General features: G+C 49.2%; 2 protein-coding genes across 2 annotated transcripts in view; one reads left to right on the top strand and one right to left on the bottom strand.

Moving 5' to 3' along the window:
• LOC125356111 (stimulated by retinoic acid gene 6 protein-like) overlaps positions 1–1,493 on the bottom strand; it is a 30,418-nt gene extending 28,925 nt beyond the window's left edge. The window contains exon 1 of the mRNA XM_048352420.1: positions 1,254–1,493. Within this exon, the coding sequence (XP_048208377.1) occupies positions 1,254–1,273 (20 nt within the window). The 5' untranslated portion in view covers positions 1,274–1,493. The remainder of the gene's footprint in view (positions 1–1,253) is intronic.
• An 8,582-nt stretch (positions 1,494–10,075) lies between these two features.
• On the top strand, positions 10,076–20,451 carry Igfbpl1 (insulin like growth factor binding protein like 1). The gene is made up of 4 exons (XM_048352408.1): positions 10,076–10,529; positions 17,601–17,710; positions 18,276–18,392; positions 20,308–20,451. The coding sequence occupies exons 1-4, from the start codon at positions 10,076–10,078 to the stop codon at positions 20,449–20,451; spliced, it is 825 nt and encodes a 274-aa protein (XP_048208365.1).
• The last annotated feature ends 232 nt before the right edge of the window (positions 20,452–20,683 follow it).

The raw sequence follows: 20,683 nt of genomic DNA, 5'->3' as shown, positions 1-20,683 counted from the left end.
CAAGAAGAAATCAAACACAGTCACCATAGGAATCAGACATCGTACTACTGGGTATGCCAAAGGGAATGAAATTGGTATGTATGACAAAGAGATGCCTGGATGCTATGTGTATCAAAACACTACATTCACCATAGCCACAATATAGAATCAACCTAAATGTCCAACAGTGGATAAATGGAGAAAATGTGGTATATATACACAATGGAATACTAGTCAACCTTTAATAGAAGGAGATCCTGTCATTTGGACACATGGATAGATGTGGAGGAAATTATTTGAAATGAGCCAGTCACACAAAGACAATGATCTCATTCATGTGTAGAATCTAAGACTGATTTCATCATGGGTAGGTAGAACAATGCCTATCAGAGACAGGAGGCAGGGGAGAGAGCAGGATGGGGAGAGGCCAGTCAAAGTTCCAGTAAGACAGGAGAAATAAATTCTGATGTTCTATGGCATAGAAGCGTGACTACAGTTAATAATAAGTATCATCTGTTTCAGAACAGCTAGAAAAGAGGGTTTTAGATGTTCCCAATACAACAAAATGGTAAATATTTAAGGCAACAAACCTCAAACTACTATGTTAGATCACAACTATTTCTGTGTATGAAGGCATCAGATTGTAACCCACAAGTATATACACAAAAACAATTAAAAAACAAAGCTGAGCTGGTTGCTGGTGGCACATGCCTATAATCCTAGTTACTCAAAAACCAGAAATCTGAGGATCCTAGTTTGAGCCAGTCCAGGCAGGAAAATCCATGACACTCCTATTTCTAAATAACTACCAAAAAGCCAGAACTGCAGGTGACTAGCCAAGTGATAGAGCACTAACCTTGAGCGAAAAAACTAAGGGACAGTACCCAGGCTCTGAATTGAAGCCCAGTACCAGCACAACAAACAAATAAATAAATAAAGCTGCAAATTAGGTAGGACAAGAGCTGTTACACTTGATTAATGAAGGAAAGAAGCTCAAGTTAGAAACTGCAGAATCAGAATTCTAACCCAGGATTCTCTTAACTCCACATCTGGGCTCTGATCATTCATTGAAGATATATAGAGATATAGATATAGATGATACACACACACACACACACACACACACACACACACACACACGCACACACTCATTCACTTCCCAGGAACCCAGTCTGCCCAGCCTACTTACAGAGTAACTATCCCTTGCCCTTCCTCCAGTTTCTATTAATTGTCCACACCAAAGAAAACAGGAAGGTCTTGCCTCTGCCATTTACCTTGTGTCTATGGCAAGCATCTTCCTGGGAAGGGCTGTGGTGGGCAATGGACTAGCAGGTGAAGCTTCTCTGGAATAGTCTTTGGGCTCCTCAGGGGTCTTGGTTCTGATGGCTTCTGATGAGATCCTTACGGTTCTGTCCAGTTCTCTACAGCACCCAAAAGCTCAGAGAACACTGGTAAATATTGACCTAGAGATGAAAGCAGGGGGGCAGTGTTTTTCCTCATTTCACAACACTGCTGGCTCTTCTGCTCTTCCTCCCCTCTCATGCTGCAAAAGCAGGTTCTTCTTCCTGCATTGTCTATACCTGGACTCTTGTTGCTGTCCTTTTACAGCCCCCATTGTGTGCATTGGCCCCCCTGAGTTGTGGGAGCTTTGCCCAGCCACTGTGCTCCTCTGGCTTGTTGTAAAAAATTATTACAGGCAATAAACCAGGACTCTGACTCAGGGCAGTAAAGTAGGACCACTGGCTTAGAGGTTTATTTGGAAACAAAGTAGCCCATCTTCCCAGAGAAGGGGCTAGGTTCAAGCTCAAAACAGTTTCCTAGTTCTGAACTTGGAGTGTGGCTCAAGTAGTAGGGTACCTGTGTGGGAGGCCCTGTAATCAAACCCCCATTTAAAAAAAAAAACCAACAACAAAGCACCTAACCCAGCCACATGACAGAGTTGTCTAGCTGTCCACAGATACAGTCCTCCTCTCTCTGAGAAAAGTAAGGTCCTCCTGGCATCTACATCATCTTTGTGGTTTCTAGGAGCAAAGCAACAAGGCTTCACCTATGAAATGTCCATGGATGAGATTTGAGCACTTGTACACGTAGGGTTAGGGAGGTGGGAAAATATTCCATTATGGTTGGACTTTAAAGCTCTATAGGAAGTGGGGGGAGGGGGAGCACAAGATTTAAGGAGCCTGGGCTCTTGATATACCATGCAGAGAAAATTGTCCCTAACATACTGTTCTCTTACTGACAAACAAGAAATAAAGTTCTCAAGTAATAAGCCAGTGATGTTGGGGGCTTATTTGTTACAGCAGCTCACGCTACTGTAATACAGTAAAGTCTTAATTTTTAATGATAAGGTCTTAGTTTGAGTGATTGCCTCTCTCTCTCTCTCTCTCTCTCTCTCTCTCTCTCTCTGTGTGTGTGTGTGTGTGTGTGTGTGTGTGTGTGTGTGTGTCCTTGAGTCACACAAAGATGCCATCTCTTGTGGCAGGTCCCCTCCTGACTCCCTAGCCAGACTTCATGTGGATAGCTTCCATTGCTGGATGACTGTGGCATTTTTCTTCACAATGTTCTAAGTCTTGTCCTTCTAGTCTTAAGAAAGAGTTGTTATTGAACTGTCACTGGCCTGGGGGCATTGGGAAAGCAGCCAATTCAAATAAATAAAAGCTGAGGCAGTTCTTCTCAGATGTGTAAGTCCAAGGAAACTGTCCCCACGAATGAGGCCCTATTTCTGAGAAGCAGCCACACTGCCCACGAGGCCCCTTCTGAGCCTGGCGCCAGCAGCATGGCAGAGCTAGCATTGTTAGCTCTCCTTCTCAGGCCTCCTGCGCTTCTCGGAAGCATTTTTTTTTTTTTTTGATCCAGATACAGAGCTTGGGGCATTCTAGAACATTTTAACATTTGATTTCTCTTCAAAATGCTAACCTATCCCCTTTTTCCTTATAACATTTATTGCCTCTTTGACTATGGCTTCTTCTATACCATATATACCCATTCATTCCTTTTCTACCTTTGGAGCCTTTGAATATTCTCCCCTACAACATCCTGCTCACTGATAAACACTGAACAGAGCTGAGCCCTAGAATACCTCACTGGAGCCTTCTTGGGGGAGCACTAGCAGGGTGCTACACATTGACAGAGACTAAGCAAAGAGATGGTGGGCTCCACCAGAACCCAGCAGAAGAAATCTCTGATCCCTTCATTGTGTAGGAGGTCTCAGCATGGACGATGACACACAAGGAAACGGAAGGGCAGATGGAGAAGGCTGTGCCTGTCTCCTTGGTGCAGGGAGCTTGTCACAGCCCCACCTCTGTTTATCCTTTAGAGATATGATATAGTTATTAAATTCAGAAAAAAAGAACCTGGATGGCTGAAGACCTACCCATTTTTGTCACACAGAAATATGAAGAAGGTGAACAAATGCAGCCATGGTACTCATGACATACTATGTTGAAATGAACTATATAATTTGTGGGTGGAGATGGGATGGAAAAACTGAGTGAGAGTGAAATATACTGGGAGAGAAAAGAAATATATTTTTTACCTGATTTATATAACTGTAACCCCTCTGTACATCAGTTTTATAATAACAATAAAAAAATAAAAGCTAAAAACAGTACAGGCTTCCTGTGAAAACATTTGGCAATAAATATCAGGCTCTGAAAAGACTAAGAAAAAAAGAAATACGGAGAGCTTTCTGGGCTGGAAATGATTGTTAACTAGGAAAAGTATTTCTCTTTCTCCCAAAAGAAGAAATTAATTTATATTCGGATCTTGTGCGCCCTTTGTTCACAAATAGGCTTGTCTCTCCCCCTGCTGGTTGGAAGAAAGCCAAACCCCTCACCTGAGCAGTCAGTGATCTTCATGATCTGGCCTCCATTTATCTTTCCAGACGATTCTAGGTAAGACTGGACTTTAGAAAATTCCAGGGAAGAGCTGGGACTAACCTCTCAGCTCTCCTCTCTAACCTCTCCTTACGCGCCATATTACAACTACTTTCAAAGCACTTGTGTACCAAGAACTTTGGTAGTTCCTCAGGGCACACCTCGTCCTTTTTTCCCAGGTGGGTCAGAAACCTGGTGTGTGCACAGTGGCCTCCCTGGGGCAAGGTCCGTGCTGCAATGTCACCCATTCTTCCTGAAGGAAGACATGAATGCCTCAGAAAGCAGGCCAGACAAATTACTATGACATAGCCATGCAGGGAGGGGGAGGGGCTGAGGAAAGGCTACTTCTAGAGCACAGGGAATGGGATCCACTCACATAGAAGGCCAACCAAGCATAGAAGGAAAAAATGAGAACCCTTGACTGAGACACCCAGAATCTTAGGTCCTGGCTCAGCTCTGTCCTAAGAGCTACTGCTGGTTTGTCAACTCAGGCTGAACTCCGATTGCCTCTGTGGCGGGGTGGGGAGGTAGGGCCTTGAGGATGTGACTAGATCACTGCGCTCTTGCTCTCCCAGGACTGGACTAGGTCCTGTGAGAGCTGGCTGTTATAAAGTAAGTCCGCCTCATGTATAGCCTCTCTCACACATGCTCTCTTGCTCTTCCAGTTTGCGACGAGAAGAGAAGCACAAAGCCCTCACCAGAAGCGGAGAAGATGCTTGGACTTCCCAGCCTCCAGGTAGTGAGCTAACATAACCCCTTTTTCCTTATAAATTACCCTGATTCCCAGCATGCTGTTATAGCAACAGAAAACTAAGCTTCGTGAGCATGTCCCTTTCCTATTCTGCTGTTATCCTCCATCAAGAAAGTTTGTTAGTAGTGGCCTCTGAAGAGCTTCTCCCTCCTGAGCCAGCTAGGCTGTCATCTCTGAAGTCTTCCCTGGCCCCCCTCACATATCCTAGGTCTGCAGACAGACTTGTACCTCTGAGCATCTGGTGATTTCTGTGCTAGTCTGATCCCAGCACTGTGGTTCAGCATCCTTAGATGTACTGGCGTAAGAAGTGGTCATTCTGACACCGTCCACAAGGTGGCGATCTTCCACAGGTGGCCGCAGCAGGAAGCCCTGGGAAGAGGGTAGAGGAGGAGAGGAAGAAAGGCAGGAAGACTTTTCACAAAGCTTATTCTGGTCCTCTGGGAAGGGTTGTGATGGCTTCTTAGCCTCTGCTTGCAAAGTTCCTCGATGTCAGAGAGCACTGTCAGCGAAGCCAAGCTGGGACTGGGCCCCGGTGATCCACTGTCACTCATCCCCAGGCCCTGCTCACCACACGCATGGGCACTGCCGCTGTGTGTTCAAAGCTCTGGCCCTGTAGCCTTCTCTCGCTCTCCACCCTCCTCCCAAACCAACACTGGCTCTTTGGGAGTCAGTTTCCAATTCATCTTTTCCAGAAACCTTCCTTCTCTCATCCCCTGTCCCCAACAGTTCTCTTTTCTTTTCTTTTCTTTTTTTGCCAGTCCTGGGGCTGAACTCAGGGCCTGAACACTGTCCCTGGCTTCTCTTTGCTCAAGGCTAGCACTCTACCACTTGAGCCACAGCGCCACTTCCGGCTTTTTCTGCATAAGTGGTGCTGAGGAATCGAACTCAGGGCTTCATGTATGTGAGGCGAGTAATCTACCCCTAGGCCATATTCCCAGCCTGCCCCAGCAGTTTTCTGTAGTCACATTTATTGCATTGAAATCACAACAGTGTCTTCCTCTCATAGGACATGGTATGAGCTCAGGGCACATGGCTTATGTATCTACAAGCCTGGGGAAAACACTCTGGTGTCTTCTAGTGCCCTGGCCCAGGAGGCATCTGTGCTCCTTAGCACAACAGCAGTGGGGCCAAGACTATTCAAGAGTGGCAAGTGTTTTCTTCACAGGAGACAGCTGCTTTCTAAGAAAACGAATCCTCCTGTTGGCAAGATGATTTCTCCCTCCATTATTGGTGAGAAAACCAGTAGGAGCTGATTTGCCTCCACTGAAACAGAAGTTCCCCAGCCTTCCTCCTGGTCCTGTCTTTTGCAAAGGGCCTTCGCTCTATGTGTCACAGTCACCATGAGATTCTGCTGGCTTAAGTGTGTCTTTATTCAGGAAACTGAAGATGTTGCCAAAGGCTGATGTCCCTTTGATTTGAACGTGGACCCTGAGTGCCATCAATCTCCACTTTGACCATGGCTCATCATTAGCAACTTGTCACAGAGATCCCTACAAGGGCTCCCAGGAAACTTGACAGAATGCATCTGTACAAGCCTCTTATAAAGGGATCCAGCCTCTCTCTCAAACAAGAAACTGGGTGTGAAACTCTGGTCCTCCACACTGCTGATTAAAATTGGCTTTGAGCTGGGCACTGATGGCTTATACCTATAATTCTAGCTACTCAGGAGGCTGAGATGTGAGGACTGACGTTTAAAGCTAGCCTAGGCAAGGAAGTCCGTGAGACTCTTATCTCCAGTTAACCACCAGAAAGCCAAAAGTGGAGCAGTGGTTCCTGTGGTAGAGTGCTAGCCTTGAGCATAATAGCTCAGGGACAGCACCAGAGTCCTGAGTGCAAGCCCCAATACAAAAAAAATTGACTTTGGGACATCAGGTATGGAGTTCTTGCTATGTGGAACATGTGACATTTCAGTAGGAGGCCTGTCCTATGTCATTCCTAAGGACACTCTGACAACTAGACAATGCTAAAGACCCCAAGTTCCAATGGTAGGGGCATCTTCCCCTGTCATATGTTTGTATCTAAGCTAGCAACAGAGGGTAGAAAGTCACTCACCCCTCTATTCACTTCTCAGGTGCATGAGATCTTATCACCTGCCAGTAAATGGGAACACCGCAGCCCCTTTCAGTTTCCCATCAACCTTTGGGGCTCCTAGGCGCATCCTATGTTGTCAAGATGGTCCCTTGGGGGGCTGGGGATATAGCCTAGCGGCAAGAGTGCCTGCCTCGGATACACGAGGCCCTAGGTTCGATTCCCCAGCACCACATATACAGAAAACGGCCAGAAGCGGTGCTGTGGCTCAAGTGGCAGAATGCTAGCCTTGAGCGGGAAGAAGCCAGGGACAGTGCTCAGGCCCTGAGTCCAAGGCCCAGGACTGGCAAGAAAAAAAAAAAAAAAAAGATGGTCCCCTGGGAAAAAGAGGGGGAAAAGAAGCAACATATCTGCTGGGCTGTAGACTTGCCAGAGATGCAATTTAAAGAAGAAATAGGCACAGCTGGTCTTCTTCAAAGCTTGGCAATGTTCTCCCCCCACTCAGATAGCAGGCTTTGATGCCCCAGGCTCAGTGTTGGAAAATGAGTTTCTTACTTTAATTCTCAGTCATTATGCATACACAGAGCAAGTGCAAGCCACAAGCGCGTGCGCACGCTCTCTCTCTCTCATTTAAAAAGAATGTAGATGGCATGTAAATTTGCCTCTGTGTGATTTTACATCCCAACCTGCACACACTAATTTCATAAAGAGGACATCTTTCAGCTACTGTACCTTCCATGTTTACATGAAAAATGAGTAAGTCAGTCCTGCATACATGTGCTAGGTTTTCTTCCAGGCTAGGTTTTAAGGTCGGGCTTTGGACTGTGGGAATAAATGGTTGTTCGGTATGAGACAAAAGAGATCATCTCACCCAAATCGAAATGCTTTGACCCACTGCATGCCCCTTAAGCCAGGACTATCCTTGATTTCCTCCACTGACAAGGGGCTCACTACCTCTGGAGCAGCGATTCTGCCTGTGGACAACCAGGAACCACGAGAGTCTGAACTTCCCAGGAAGAATGTCCTGAAAAGCAGCAGGGAATCTGGTCATCTTTTGTTTTCAAATCCACCTGTGTTCCTTTAACTCTAGAAGTGTTTCTTTCACCTTATTGCATGTATGCACATACACATATTTGCAAGCAAGCCATCACAGTCCATGTGCATTTTATACTTGCCATTTCACTAACAGTCTGAGTATCTTTCCATTTCAATTAGCTGACATTTCCCTTCTTCACTTTTCAATGCCTTAGAAATAAAGCCACCATGGTTTGGATGGACTGTAGCTTACTAAGTATCGCCTGTCAGCTAGCATTTAGGTGGTTTCCAAGTTCTGTTGTAGCTCTAAGATGATGTCTTCACACTGAGTGATTATTTCCTCATGATTCACAGAGGGACCCAGCAGGTCAGCTTCATGAGGTGTGAACACGTTAAAAGGCCACTCCAGGTGGAGCCAGCAGTCTTCCGGCAGAGAACAATCATTAATGAGCAGTGGGATGCCAACACAGTTCTGCTTATCCCTCAGTACTATGAGGCTCCTGACCAGCCCTGCTCCCTGTGGCGCACTGTGAAGAAATGGCTAGAGACAACAGGGCAGGGGGCTCTGCTCTGGCCAGCACCTAAAGTGGCCTCCTTTCTTAGAATAGGACTGCAAATTGGGAAAGAACTGGGCCTGGAAAGCAAAATGACCACCACCTAAGAGTGCTGGAGCCAGAGGCTTTCTCCATGTCTAAGAGTTCTGAAAATACCAATGAAATAGCACAAGGCAAATGAGGGGGAGGAGGGGAAGGCAGGAAGGGTCTCCAATCACACCTGCCTCCATCCAGGCTCTTCACCGAAGTCACTCATCGAAGTCCAGCACCCAGGATCCCTTAGGGTAGGAATGACATGCACACAGCCCAACCCAGAGCCTGCACAGGGGCCACGTGAAGCACTGACTGCTCAAACTTCATCTTTCCAGTTTGTTTTCCCACAAGCACACTGACATCTGCGCTCTGGCACTCCATCAATCAGCATCTGTAGTAACCAAAGGACAGAATACACTAACTGTTAAATAACTCCAATTCTGTGAGGCTAAACATGGCAGTTACAATGTCCAAGGCTGCTCTATAAGATCTCCAAAATGTATCACTGAGTCTCATGGCCATGAAGTCATTGTGGGCCACAAATGGACCATCAGGACTGTAATCTCAGCTACTTGGGAGGCAGAGAGATGGGGGGAATCTAGGTTCAAGGCCAGGCAGGGCAAACAAACAACAACAAAAAAAGCCACACACACACACACACATACCACCACCACCACCACCACCACCACCACCACCACCACAAAACCTAGACTACATCTCAACCAACAAGCCAAGAGTGTTACTGCATGTGATCCCAGCTATGGGGGAAGCATAGACAGGAGGATAGCAGTCCAAGCTAGCCAGTCACAAAAATCTTAAGATCCTACCTGAAAAATAACTAAAGCAAAAAGAACTGTGGGCCTGGTTCCAGTGGTATAGTGCCTGTCCAGCAAGCACCAGGCCTCAAGTTCAAACTCCAGTACAAAGCCAAAACCAAAACAGGGGCAGGGTGCATAGCTCAGTGGTGTAACACTTGACCAGCCAAACACTTTGAGTTCAATCCGCACAACACGTTGAATTCAGTCTACAAACAAGCAAACAAAAGGCAACATCTTAAACCAGGCTCCCATTGTTTGAACATTTAAAAGAGATGGGTTTCAGAAAGAAGCAGGTTATCCTAGATGGAAAAGTGTTTAAGTGCGGTAGCGTGCGCTTGAGGAAAAAAAAAAAGTGGGGATGGGGAGACAAAAACAACCATTCCTGCCTTTACAAGCACGCAAGATTCTCAGGTGTTCTACCTGAGAACTTGCAGTGAGAGTGGCCTCTGGAAGCCGGGTTGGGAGACTGGAATATTAGGTTGGGGGGTGGGGGGAACGACACATCTTTCCATTGCCCATTTATAAACTTTAACGTGTGAGGCCCTTTAAAAAAGTAAAATGGGAAACAATGCAAACCAATACTTCCTTCCGGAAGGACCGTGAAGTTTGATATATGGATCTGAAACCCGCTCATCCCAGCCTGGTCTCCACCCTAGCGACTCTGGGACGTTTCCCACCTCGCCTCTCAGTTTCCCCTCAAAGACTCTCGGATGTCGGGAGCCGTTCCGGTGACTTCGCTACGGCTTGAGCCCGGGAGGAACACGCTCCACAGCCCCAGAGGGGCGAGGGGGGGGGCGGGGGGGCTCGCACGGTGGCTGTCGGGGTCCCGGGCCTGACTCGGGCCCTCTCAGCCGGCGGGCGCCCCGCGGTGCAGACCCGGCCAATCAGCGGCGGCGGCGGCGGCGGCGGCGGCGGGCAGGCGAGCGGGCGGGGTGGCGGCGCCGCACGCGCGGAGCCAGCCGAGCGGAGCCCAGTGGCTTCTCCGCCGGCCCGGAGTCCACCATGCCGCGCGTGCCGCCGCTCCTCCCGCTGCTGCTGCTGTGGCTGCTGCCAACGCCGCTCCTCGGCCTCGGGCTCCGCGGCGCCACCAGCCGGCACCCGGAGTGCGCCCCGTGCCGGCCCGAGCTGTGCCCCGCGGCGCCCGTCCGCTGCCCCGCGCCCGGGATCGCGACGCGCGACGAGTGCGGGTGCTGCGCGCGCTGCGTGGGCGCGGAGGGCGCCGGCTGCGGGGGGCGCGCGGGTGCGCGCTGCGCCCCGGGCCTAGTGTGCGCCAGCCGGGCCGTGGGGGCGGCGCCCGAGGGCACCGGGTTGTGCGTGTGCGCGCGGCGCGGGCCGGTCTGTGGCTCCGACGGCCGCTCCTACCCCAGCGTCTGCGCGCTGCGCTGGCACGCCCGGCTCGCGCCCCGCGGACGCCTCGGCCACCTGCACAAGGCGCGAGACGGCCCCTGCGAGTTCGGTGAGTGAGGTGTCCCGTGCTGAGCGGAGGGGAGAGGAAGGGGGACCCCGACCCCTCTCTAATGTGAGGGGGTTCAGGAACGAAGGATCTTCCTGCACAATGGTGGAGGCACTGCCTGGGCCTCAGTTTCCCCCGTGGAATCATCTGGGTATCCCATCCCTCTCCGCGGTCAGGGAGAGCAGTGGGAATCCACATCCTGCCCTCGCTGTTACCCAGGTCGAGGTCCACCCGCCTTGAACAAAACGGAGTTGGGGTGAACTTGCTGCCTCATTTGGTGCTTAGGTACCCATGGATGCAGTTATATTTGGGTCTGGCCTGTTTGCCTAAGGGAAGCTGGGGATTCCGGTTGCTCTGGGTTCCGGAATGTGCCACGCTAGGTGGGTTGTTTGAATAGAGAGAAAGGCAAGGTGAGGATGGCCAAGGAGCAGAAGCCCCTCTCAGAATCTTGGGCCTCATCAAGCCAGAGCACGAGGACCCCCCGGGTGTAGAGGCAAGGCCTGATCAGGGCTCCAGAGGGAGCACCCATCCAGAACAGGTGAGAACTTTGGAGACTAAAATGCTGAAAAGTTTATGTGGCCAACAGGAGCAGACCCAGGTTTTGTGGGTGTAACTCCAGCCACAGTTTGGAGAGTCCTGCTGTAAGAAAGGGGAATGGTTATGCACAATACCGGTGGCTCAGGTCTGTTACCCTAGCTAATCAAGAGACCGGGAGATCTGAAGGATCAAGCTTCAAAGACAGTCTAGGCAGAAAGGTCTGCCAAACCCCATCTCCAAAATAACCAACAACAATAAAAGCAGGACTGGAGACTCCGCTCTAGAGTACAGGAATTGCTTTGGACTTAATTTAAGCTTCATTACAACTATGGCTGAGTGCCGTACTTTCTCACCTTCTTGGTGTGATTGTAAGGCAAAAACGTCCTAGCCCTTTACAGGGCTATCCAGCAGAGCACCCTGCTATGCTAGCCTTTGTTTAAGTGTGGGGGTAGTTTTGAACAGTGCTCTTTCTACTCAGGGGAAGTAGAAGACAGCACAGATGAGTGAGCTGATGACCGATGAGTCCCCAGAATCCTAGCTTTCATCCTGGGTTCCAGATTTCTGGGGATGAATTCTGACCTGGGCTGGGTGAGCAAGTCCTAACGACTAAGACTAAATACCCACCCAAGTCAGTGTAATGACTCTAGCTTCAAGAGTAGCAGGAGGGGATGGGCCCTTCCCAGACTTTCATAGTATCTAGTATTGTGTTACTCCCTTTCCCCTCAAAATATTCCATACTAGATGTACTCAAGTCTGGGAGATGGGGCAGGAAGTCTTCCTGTCCCAGGAAACAAAGACACTGAACCACCCAGTGAACAGCTCAACCACAGGAGTTACCATGACTACTCTTACTTGGGGCTTACAGTGGGGTACAGAGCTGGCCAGGCATCTGGCTCCCCAAATGGTCTTAAACTGGCTCTCTTTTGCCTCTTTTCCCCCTATGGAACCATTGCTGATATCCTTCCACTTTGAAAGCTTGTTTCTGCTGCTTGGCACTGAAACAGCCCCCTCTCTTTCCTTTTTGTAGTTTCTGTCACTCGATTTCGCAATGTGCCTTCCTCAGCATTTAATTCTCAGGCAGTTCCCTTTGTCTGCAGACAGGTAGCACAAACTGTACATGCAGGAGATGTAAGAAATGCTGACCAGGCCCGCACTATCTACACGGTGCTAATGGGCTCAGATCATTCCTCCTTGGAGTGATAGGATGCTCCTAAGAGATAGACTCCCCCCCCCCCCCCCCACTTAAGGACATGAGGACCAAGTCTGCTGTGATGCACCAGAGACCAAGACCCAGGAAGGGCTGGTGACTTGTACAGAATATCCAGTAAAAGCTGCTCAACTCTCAGGCCCTGACACCAGTGCTCTTTTAGGACAGTTATTTGGTGGTATTAAGTCAGGCAGATGGCAGTTGCCATGGTTACTAGATGGCAGATGGAAACCCCATACCCCTCATTCACTGAAAATTACCAAATGACAAGTAAATGTGACAGCCTCTCTACTCTGATCTATGGGCTCTGAAGCCCACCCTAGGCTTGGGCCTGGGGAATAAAGAGGAACTCTGAGCAAATGGGAACCGTTCCGAAGCTGCTTTTAGTTAATGCCAGGGCATTAGGGCTCCTGAACTCAGTTGTCCCTCACATTAGCATTTGTGTCACACACACACCAGCCCTGGCACTGTCTCACTGTCACCTTCTGCCCTCATGTGTTTATGTCACCCTTGCCCATGTGTCCTGGTGAGGCTTAAAGATGAGGACAAGGACACATTTCCTAGTCCAGGCCACAGGCCCTGAGGCAGTTCATTCTGTGCTGCCCTAAAGCCATCTTTAATTCAGAAGACACCGCAGGAGTACTTTTTAATAACGCCCCTGGGGACCCCAGGAAGGAAAACACAGCCAGCACAGGGCTGTTCTGCTTCAATATTGGTGAGGAAATTACCCCTCCCAGCTCTTCTTCTCTGGCTTCCTCAGTGCTAGAGCCCCTGAACTTTCAGGGAATGAGAGCTGGGGGTTCATCTCAGGCTGACATGTTCCTGCACGTGTCCCTGAAGGGCAGTGGGAAGCTGGTTTTGGATAGAAATGCCACACTTTTCCTCCTAATCATGAGAGTAATCCTTCGATCTCTGCATTGATTTTCCACCTGTGTGCAAGGAATTCTTTATAGTCAGACATTGCTTTTGAATTCATCTTCTTACCTGAGTTTTGCAACTGTTGGAGAGGCCCCAGACCTGTTCTCTAGAAGGGGATACTAGGCACACCAAGGGAATTCCTGGGAGCCACCTCGCTAGTCCCAGCCAAAATGGCATGGGATTCCAATCCAGGTGTGCAAAGAGTCTGTGTGTCGCTGTCATCTGTCTCCAGCCTGCAGGGAATCGAACCCTAGGACAGCTTCCATGTGCTCTAGAAATCCTTTATCTTAGAGAATTCACCTTGGTTGGGATTCCAGCTCCACTTACAAGCCCCAGGCGTGTGTTACCAGGAAACCAGAAGAGGCAGCAAATGCCACTTTGTGAGAGGGACAAAGAAAGGGGCCTTTCCCTCAAAAGCCTTTCATGTTGAGGGAGGGGATTTGAGGCGCAGGCGGCAGGCAGCAGTGGGATTAAGCTGTGTTCGCTCCACATTGTATTGTGACTATTAGCATAAATTATCAGGGCTGTTCAGTGCGTTGCTTATTAAACTCTTCGGTTGTACGCTTCTTAATACAGCAGATGGGGTCCTAGGGGTGACTTTTTGCTATTCTTCCTTTCCCTGGCACCATTAACTTGGGGGAAAAATCCCTGAGGTATTTGAGATGATCTTTCATTCCAGCCATCAAGGACCCATTTAATTGACAGAGTAGAGAGACTGATGGTCATCACACACTATAATAATATCGATCCTTTTCATCTATGCAGATCCACAGTTAGTACAGGCTCATTTATTAACCTGCTGGCATCCAGGGAGATGTGAGGCAAAGTTGGTTTATTTGCAGACAAGGACATAATTCCCACCTAGCCAAGCTTGAGTGGTTGAGTCTTCTGGTACTGTTTTCCCCATTCCACGGTTCTGTCTCCTGTGATCTGTGTGACTATCCCATATTACCTGCTGGTTAGCCCATTTGTGCCATCCCACATTGCCAGGGCTGCGGTCAGCATGAGCAGAAGAAAGTATTTGGTAAGGAAGAACTGAGAGATGGAGCTGGCACATTTGAAAACAGAGCCGACCTGGAGCTGGCCCTCTTTCTGAAAGCCACTTTATTCCCATCCGGTTCCTCCAGCTCCTTCACTTTCCTGAGCTTTGGTTTCCTCACCTGTAAAATGGAGATAAAAGCACCTGCCACTCAGAGCCCCTATAGAAAGGGACCTTTGGGGGGGGGGGCGGGGAGAGGCAATTTACAGCAATTCAAGCCCGAACACTAGTTCACATCCTCTCCCCACTTCCCCACCATTCGAGGCCCGATGACTCTGAGCAGTGCCCCCAGCTGGCCATGAGCGTGATTGCTGGAAAGAAAGCAGAGTTCTGTGGTAATAGCATTATGGTTATTACCATTACTAGGAATATTATTAACTATGAAGAGCTATTATGATTATGGGCAAACATGTTTTTAAATTTAAAATCGGACATGTTAAAAATTAAAAGTGGAGCTCAGTGTACAATCTGAGACCACGGGATTCTTCGGTGTCTTGGAAATATTGGTAGTTAATGACTGCAGGCATTTGTTCCAACTTAGAAATGCAGAACAAATGCACTATACTGTATGCACATTTATAAATAAAGAAGCAGTGAAATGTGCCTTGAACACTGAAAGAAGGGAGTTCTTTTGTGAAACAAGTTGTATTTCCACAAAATTGGTGGCAAGAACAATGTTTCCAAGACGGTCTTTTCTTAATCGTAGTTATTGTAGGAGAAGGAGAGGGAGACGTGAAGAGAGAGAGAGGAAATGTGATTTACTGGCTTATTCATTTAGGCCTGCAAGGGAGTGATGAAATCTCATTTAAAATTTATGACTTGACGTGAATGAAAGTGAAACACATTGACTGGCGTGTCCCCTCGGAATCCACTTCGGGCTCTGGAATAAGAGGCAGTTCTGATTGTCCCACTGTGAGCCATTTCAGCTCACAGGGCTGCCTTGCGGTTGGAGGCAGCCATCCCCGTGCCTGTGTGGTTGAGGAGGTGCTGCCAGGAGGATGTGAATAAATTAGCCTCCTCTTTGTCATCGCTGATGGGGCTCCTGCCAGGGGGTAGGAAGTGTGTGGCGTTGGTGGCCGCAGGCAGTGTTGGAAGTCTAGTTCATTGGGGGTGTTGGCTACACTCGGGATGTGGGTTGGCACCATCCTTTGGAGGGGAGTCACATGGGTACTGCTGAAGGGGTGGGCTGATCAGAAGTGAGGGTGGGGGACGGCTCTGGATGGGAAGGGCTCTCTAGAGAAGCCACAGGATGCTGTGGGCTCTGGAGAAGAGACCAGGGATCCGCAAGGGGGCAATTATAGAAAGGCAAGAATTGTTAACTGCAGGTGAGCATTAGCTTGCTCGCTCCTTCCTTCCTTCCTTCCTTCCTTCCTTCCTTCCTTCCTCCTCCCTCCCTCCCTCCCTCCCTCCCTCTCTCCATCTCTCCCTCTCTCCCTTCCTTCCTTCCTTCTTTCCTTCCTTCCTTTCCTCTCTCCTACTCTCTCTCTCTCTCTCTCTCTCTCTCTCTCTCTCTCTCTCTCTCTCTCTCTTTGCTTGAACTGGGGCTTGAACTCAGGGAGGACTCTACTTCTAGATTTTCAAGTGGAGTTAAGAGTCTTACAGTCCTGCCCAGACTGGCTTTGAACCACAATCCTCAGATCTCAACCTCCCAAGTAGGATTACAAGCATGAGCCACCTTTGCCTGTTATTTCTTTCTCTCTGCATCTGTCTGTCTGTCTCTCTTTCTTATATGAGGCTTTGAACTCAAGGCCTTGCCCTTCCTAGGCAGCTGTTCTTGAGACATACCCCAGGTCACGGGTATGCTTTCTTACCAGCACAGCACTCCAAAAGTGCTGTGGAGAGGCTGGGGTGGGGGGTCGGGGGGGGCTGGCTCTGCAGGTAGTGAGCCCTCCATCGGTGGGGGTATGCAAGTGGAAGCTGGATAAGCATATCCAAGTTGGTTAAGCACAGGATCTTGGGAGCATTTGGGTGCTGGATGCTTCTCTGTTTAGGAACTCACTGGCTTGGTAAGGTTTGCCTCACTGTCTGGAAGAGCCCTGGAGTGAGCATATTTACTCTTTCATTTGCCTGTGTGTGTGTGTGTGTGTGTGTGTGTGTGTGTGTGTGTTTTAAGGTTTCTAAGGAGGTTTATTAGTGGGGCCATAGATCCCGTGGGAGAGGGAGCTCCATGGCGTCTGCACCTTATCCAGGTGGCAGCTTCTCTCCCTGCCTGTGCTTCTTCATCTAGTTTGCTAGACTGGTTCCTGACCCTCCCTTTGGCATCTTATGTTCCAGAAGCCATGCTTTCTCATCCCATGGTGGATCTCCCTCATTCTCTGGCCGGGCATCCACCTTTGCCTTGTCCAGAACACCACAGCTTGGCACAAGGGTGTGAGCTTGTGCCTAGTGCTGGCAGGACCAGGGAAAGAACCCTGGACTGGAAGGTTAGCTGTAACACAGCAGGTCAAAGCAGCAGACAACCTGGTCCCAGCTGCCTCGCTTAGCTGGGCCCTGCAGGGTGGGTGGGGTATCCACCTGGGAGGAGGAGGCTGGGGCGGTAAACATTTCCCTGTGCACCGGGAAAGCAGGGTGTTGAGGGGCATTGAGGGGCTGGCGGCATTCAGGAGGCTGAACTGGATTTTCATAGCCCATGTGAGCAGATCAGATACCTAGTATGGGAGGAGACAGAGTGTGGAGGGAGAGCTAAGAATCCTGCCTGATGCGGAAGGCTTCCTAGTCTTCTCTAGAGACCACTCCACCCTTCTTCTCCTCCCTACTGTGTTCTGGCAGAGTAGGGCCGCATTCACCCCATCCTGAGTCACCCAGGCTCAGCTCCCTCGGGCCCCAGAAACTGGGTTTCCAGGTCCACCCTTGGGTGTAGAGATGGCAGGGGCCGCTGGTATCTGGGTTGTGCACATGCAGGCCTGGACGAGTGGACTGCAGGGGTCTCAGCACCAGCATGCAGGTGGTAGTTTGTTCTGCATGGCATTCCTCTTTGAAGTTCCTTTATGTGATGGCAAGAAAATAATGCCCTCCGTAGTCTCTGCCATCAGTGATAGGCTGGCCTCCTAGGAGTTAGCCATGCACCCTGGAGCTGAACTGTAAGTAACTGGCTGCGGTCTTCCTGGAGGGGACCCCTGTGGGTGGAGCAGGTGCACTGAGACTCCAGCTCTGTCATTCTCTCTGGACCTGGTTTCCTGGTGGTGAAACAGGGCAGTGGGTCAGGAAAGCGGCAGGTACCCTTCCAGGTAGAGGGAAACCCGGGGGCTGTGGCCCCTGGTGGGGGAGGGGGACGGGATCTTCCATAGCATTCGCTGCTCCTTTCTGGCAGGCCTCCCGGGACAGTATTAGAGGGGGAACCTGGAACTGGGTGTGTTCCTTTGTCTTCTCTCAGCTCCTGTGGTCGTCATGCCGCCCCAGAGTGTCCACAATGTCACTGGGGCCCAAGTGCACCTGTCCTGTGAGGTGAAGGCTGTGCCCTCCCCAGTCATCACATGGAGGAAGGTATTTCTGACCCCAAACTGGGTGTGTGCACGTGTGTGTGTGTTATACACAAATTACAATATTAGAAAAAGATACCTTGCATGCCATCCCTCTGTAACCCCACGGTACTCCTGGAGAAGGAGGGTTGCAGTCATTTCTGTCCTTCCTTGGCCACTTAGGGGCCCAGAAAGGTTCTACTGTCACCTAGCCAACCTAATGTCAGCATGGAGCTGAGATGTGGACAGACTCAACTTGGTGACAGGAGACTCAGTCCTGTTCCAAACCCTAAAAACCAGGTTTTGAGATTGAATTGACAAGAACTGTTGGTACTTTTACTTAGCAACCTGGACCAGGGACCAGAAATTAGAAATTCTCAACAGGTTGGGCATGCCTGTACCCTTTATATCCAGCAGGGGGTGCTGTCAACACACGTTCAGATTTAAAAGGTGATTGACCTGGTTTGAATATGAATGAGATGATGCTAGGGTTACAGCCTTTCAATGCAGATGACAAGGAGGCTTGTGGAAGACTTCTTTACCCAGAAATACTTTTTCTAAACTTCTTGTGCTTTCTCTGTCCTCTGTAGGTCATGCACTCCCCTGAGGGCACGGAGGTGTTGGAGGAGTTGCCTGGGGACCATGCCAATATAGCTGTCCAGGTGCGTGGGGGCCCTGCGGACCATGAGGCCACAGCCTGGATTTTGGTGAGTGCTTGTGATGATTAGTTATCACTTTTATCGTTCTATAATGTGTTAACTTTCCAAAGTGGTTCCAGAGCAGCAGTGAGATAGGCAGAGGGGTTGCATCCTGGGAGCATCAGGGAAAATCATGGCTCCCACAGCGTGTTCATGTCCTGTTGTCCAGCACCAGTGGGTATACTGGGCTGTATGGCAAGAAGATAGCTAGACAGCTAACTTCAAGATAAGAGTAGCCCAGCCAGATGCTATGACTCACCTCTCTAATCTTAGCTACTCAGGAGGCTGAGATATCACAGTTGGGAGCCAGCTCCACACAGGAAAGGCTGTGGACTCTTATTTCCAATGAACCATAAAAAAGCTAGAAGAGGACCTATGGCTCAAGTGGTAGAGCACTAGCCTTGAGCACAGAAGCTCAGGGACAGTGCCTGCACCCAGAGTTTAAGCCCCAGGACCAACAAAATGAAAGAGAGAGAGAGAGAGAGAGAGAGAGAGAGAGAGAGAGAGAGAGAGAGAGAGAGAGAGAGAGAGAGAGAGAGAGAAAAGAAGGAAGGAAGGAAGGACACGAAAAGAGGGAGGATGCGAGGAAGGGAAAGAAAGATATAGTAGCCTGGATTACCTAGTCCCAATTTAAAGATTAATCTAATCTTAATAAAGAAGCGGGAGGCAGAAGAGCCACATGCAGAGTGATATGATAATGAGGACTTCCCCTGCTATTACTGGTGTTAGAGATGCAGGAAGAGGCCATGAGCCAATGGACAAGGCAAAGAAACCAGTTGTCCCCAAGACTCTTAGGAATGCTTGCTGGCACTTTGGTTTTAGCCTGCTGAGACCCCCTTGGACTCCTGAACTCCAGAACCATAAATGATAAGCTTATACTTAGGCTTGCCACTAGGCTTGGGACTGTTTGTTATAGCAGCCATAAGGAACCAATACCCCTGTCTTAAGTCCATGTGACTGTCAAAGAGGGAAGAAGTACATTCAAGTCCTCCTCCACAGTAGCTGTGATGCTACTCATAGCATTTTTGCTAAGAGAATGCTTTGTGTTTGAACGATTAAGAGACAAGGAACTGGTGGGGAAGGGGTCGTGTTAGTTTGGTCACTTTTCCTCTCTGAGCCTTAGTTTCTTATGAACCTCACAGCCTGTGACTGAATCTCCTGTAAAAAAAAAAAAAAAAAAAAACAAGCTGATAACAGTTGCCCTTTACCTTATTCATGAATTTAAAATGAGATGGTCAGTTCAACCCTCCCTGTGGCCTGTAGAGTGATGCAGTCAATAGAACAGTGAAAAAGGAGCAAGCTGTGGGATGTGGCCACAAGTGCCTTTGAGATGTTTTCTGAGGATGCCGCCCACATTTCCTCCACATTCTGGGAGGCTCAATGATGCTTTCCCACACAGCGGAGGGACGGAATGCAGTGGAGCCTGTGGCATTTTCCAGTCAAGCACATCCCCTCATTTTCTTATAAGAAAAGATAAGGGGCTGCCTTTCTCTGATGGCATTTTGGAAAGGCTGCCTCCCTAGGGAACACTTTATGGCTTTTTCTTTGGCCAGCCGATTTCTGATCTCTTAATTTACAGTATGTTCCTCCTAAACAATTCCTGTTGCCTTTGGTAAAAGGCCAAGGCAGTTCCCAGGATAATAACCAGGAGCGTGTGTGCCTTTCAAGAGGGCTCAAGAAGGAACTTACACTGTGCTTCTTAGCAGCCAAGAAGAGAAACAGAGAACTCTGTTGTATTCAGAAAAGGAACACATGTGCAGATGGGACATTAAGAACCAAATACGGAGGTTAGAGGTGTGGCTCGGTGGTAAGAGTACTTGTCTAGCAAGTATGAGGCCCTGATTTCAAAACCACAGGGAAAAAAGAAGGAAGTCATTGTTCTGTGCCATATATAACCATATAAATATGCTTCTTGTATATCTAGATCAACCCCCTGGGAAGGGAAGATGAAGGCATGTACCAGTGCCATGCGGCCAATGTGATTGGGGAGACCCAGTCCCATGGCACAGTGACAGTCCTTGATCTGAGCAGATACAGAAGCTCCCTAGTTCCAGCTGACCACCTGTGATGAGTAAGGTATGCGTTCCGGATCCTTTTGGTATTTCTCCCCGTGTCACAAGGTGGGCAGGAAAAAAAAGAAAGAAGAAAACCACATAAGTGAAAGGAACCAGAGGAAATACAGAGGGGAGCAGGGCCTCCGTGTGTCCACATACATCTCTGTCTGAGGTCCCCAGCATGCAGAGTCAAGAGCTAGGAACACAGGCGTGTGTGAGCACGAAAAGCTAGCTGTGTGTTTTTCT

The sequence above is a fragment of the Perognathus longimembris genome, chromosome 1 (genome assembly GCF_023159225.1).
Source record: "Perognathus longimembris pacificus isolate PPM17 chromosome 1, ASM2315922v1, whole genome shotgun sequence".
In the NCBI taxonomy this organism is placed as follows: Eukaryota; Metazoa; Chordata; class Mammalia; order Rodentia; family Heteromyidae; genus Perognathus; species Perognathus longimembris.
The sequence above is the reverse complement of the archived record's forward strand: the minus strand, read 5'-3'. Positions and strand labels throughout refer to the sequence as shown.

Bases quoted from the DNA above. Each gene is read 5' to 3' on its own strand.
- Igfbpl1 (XM_048352408.1), top strand. From the start codon at position 10,076: ATGCCGCGCGTGCCGCCGCTCCTCCCGCTGCTGCTGCTGTGGCTGCTG. The intron at 17,711-18,275 runs GTATTTCTGACC...TGTCCTCTGTAG, and splicing joins CAGTCATCACATGGAGGAAG to GTCATGCACTCCCCTGAGGG. The intron at 18,393-20,307 runs GTGAGTGCTTGT...TTGTATATCTAG, and splicing joins AGGCCACAGCCTGGATTTTG to ATCAACCCCCTGGGAAGGGA.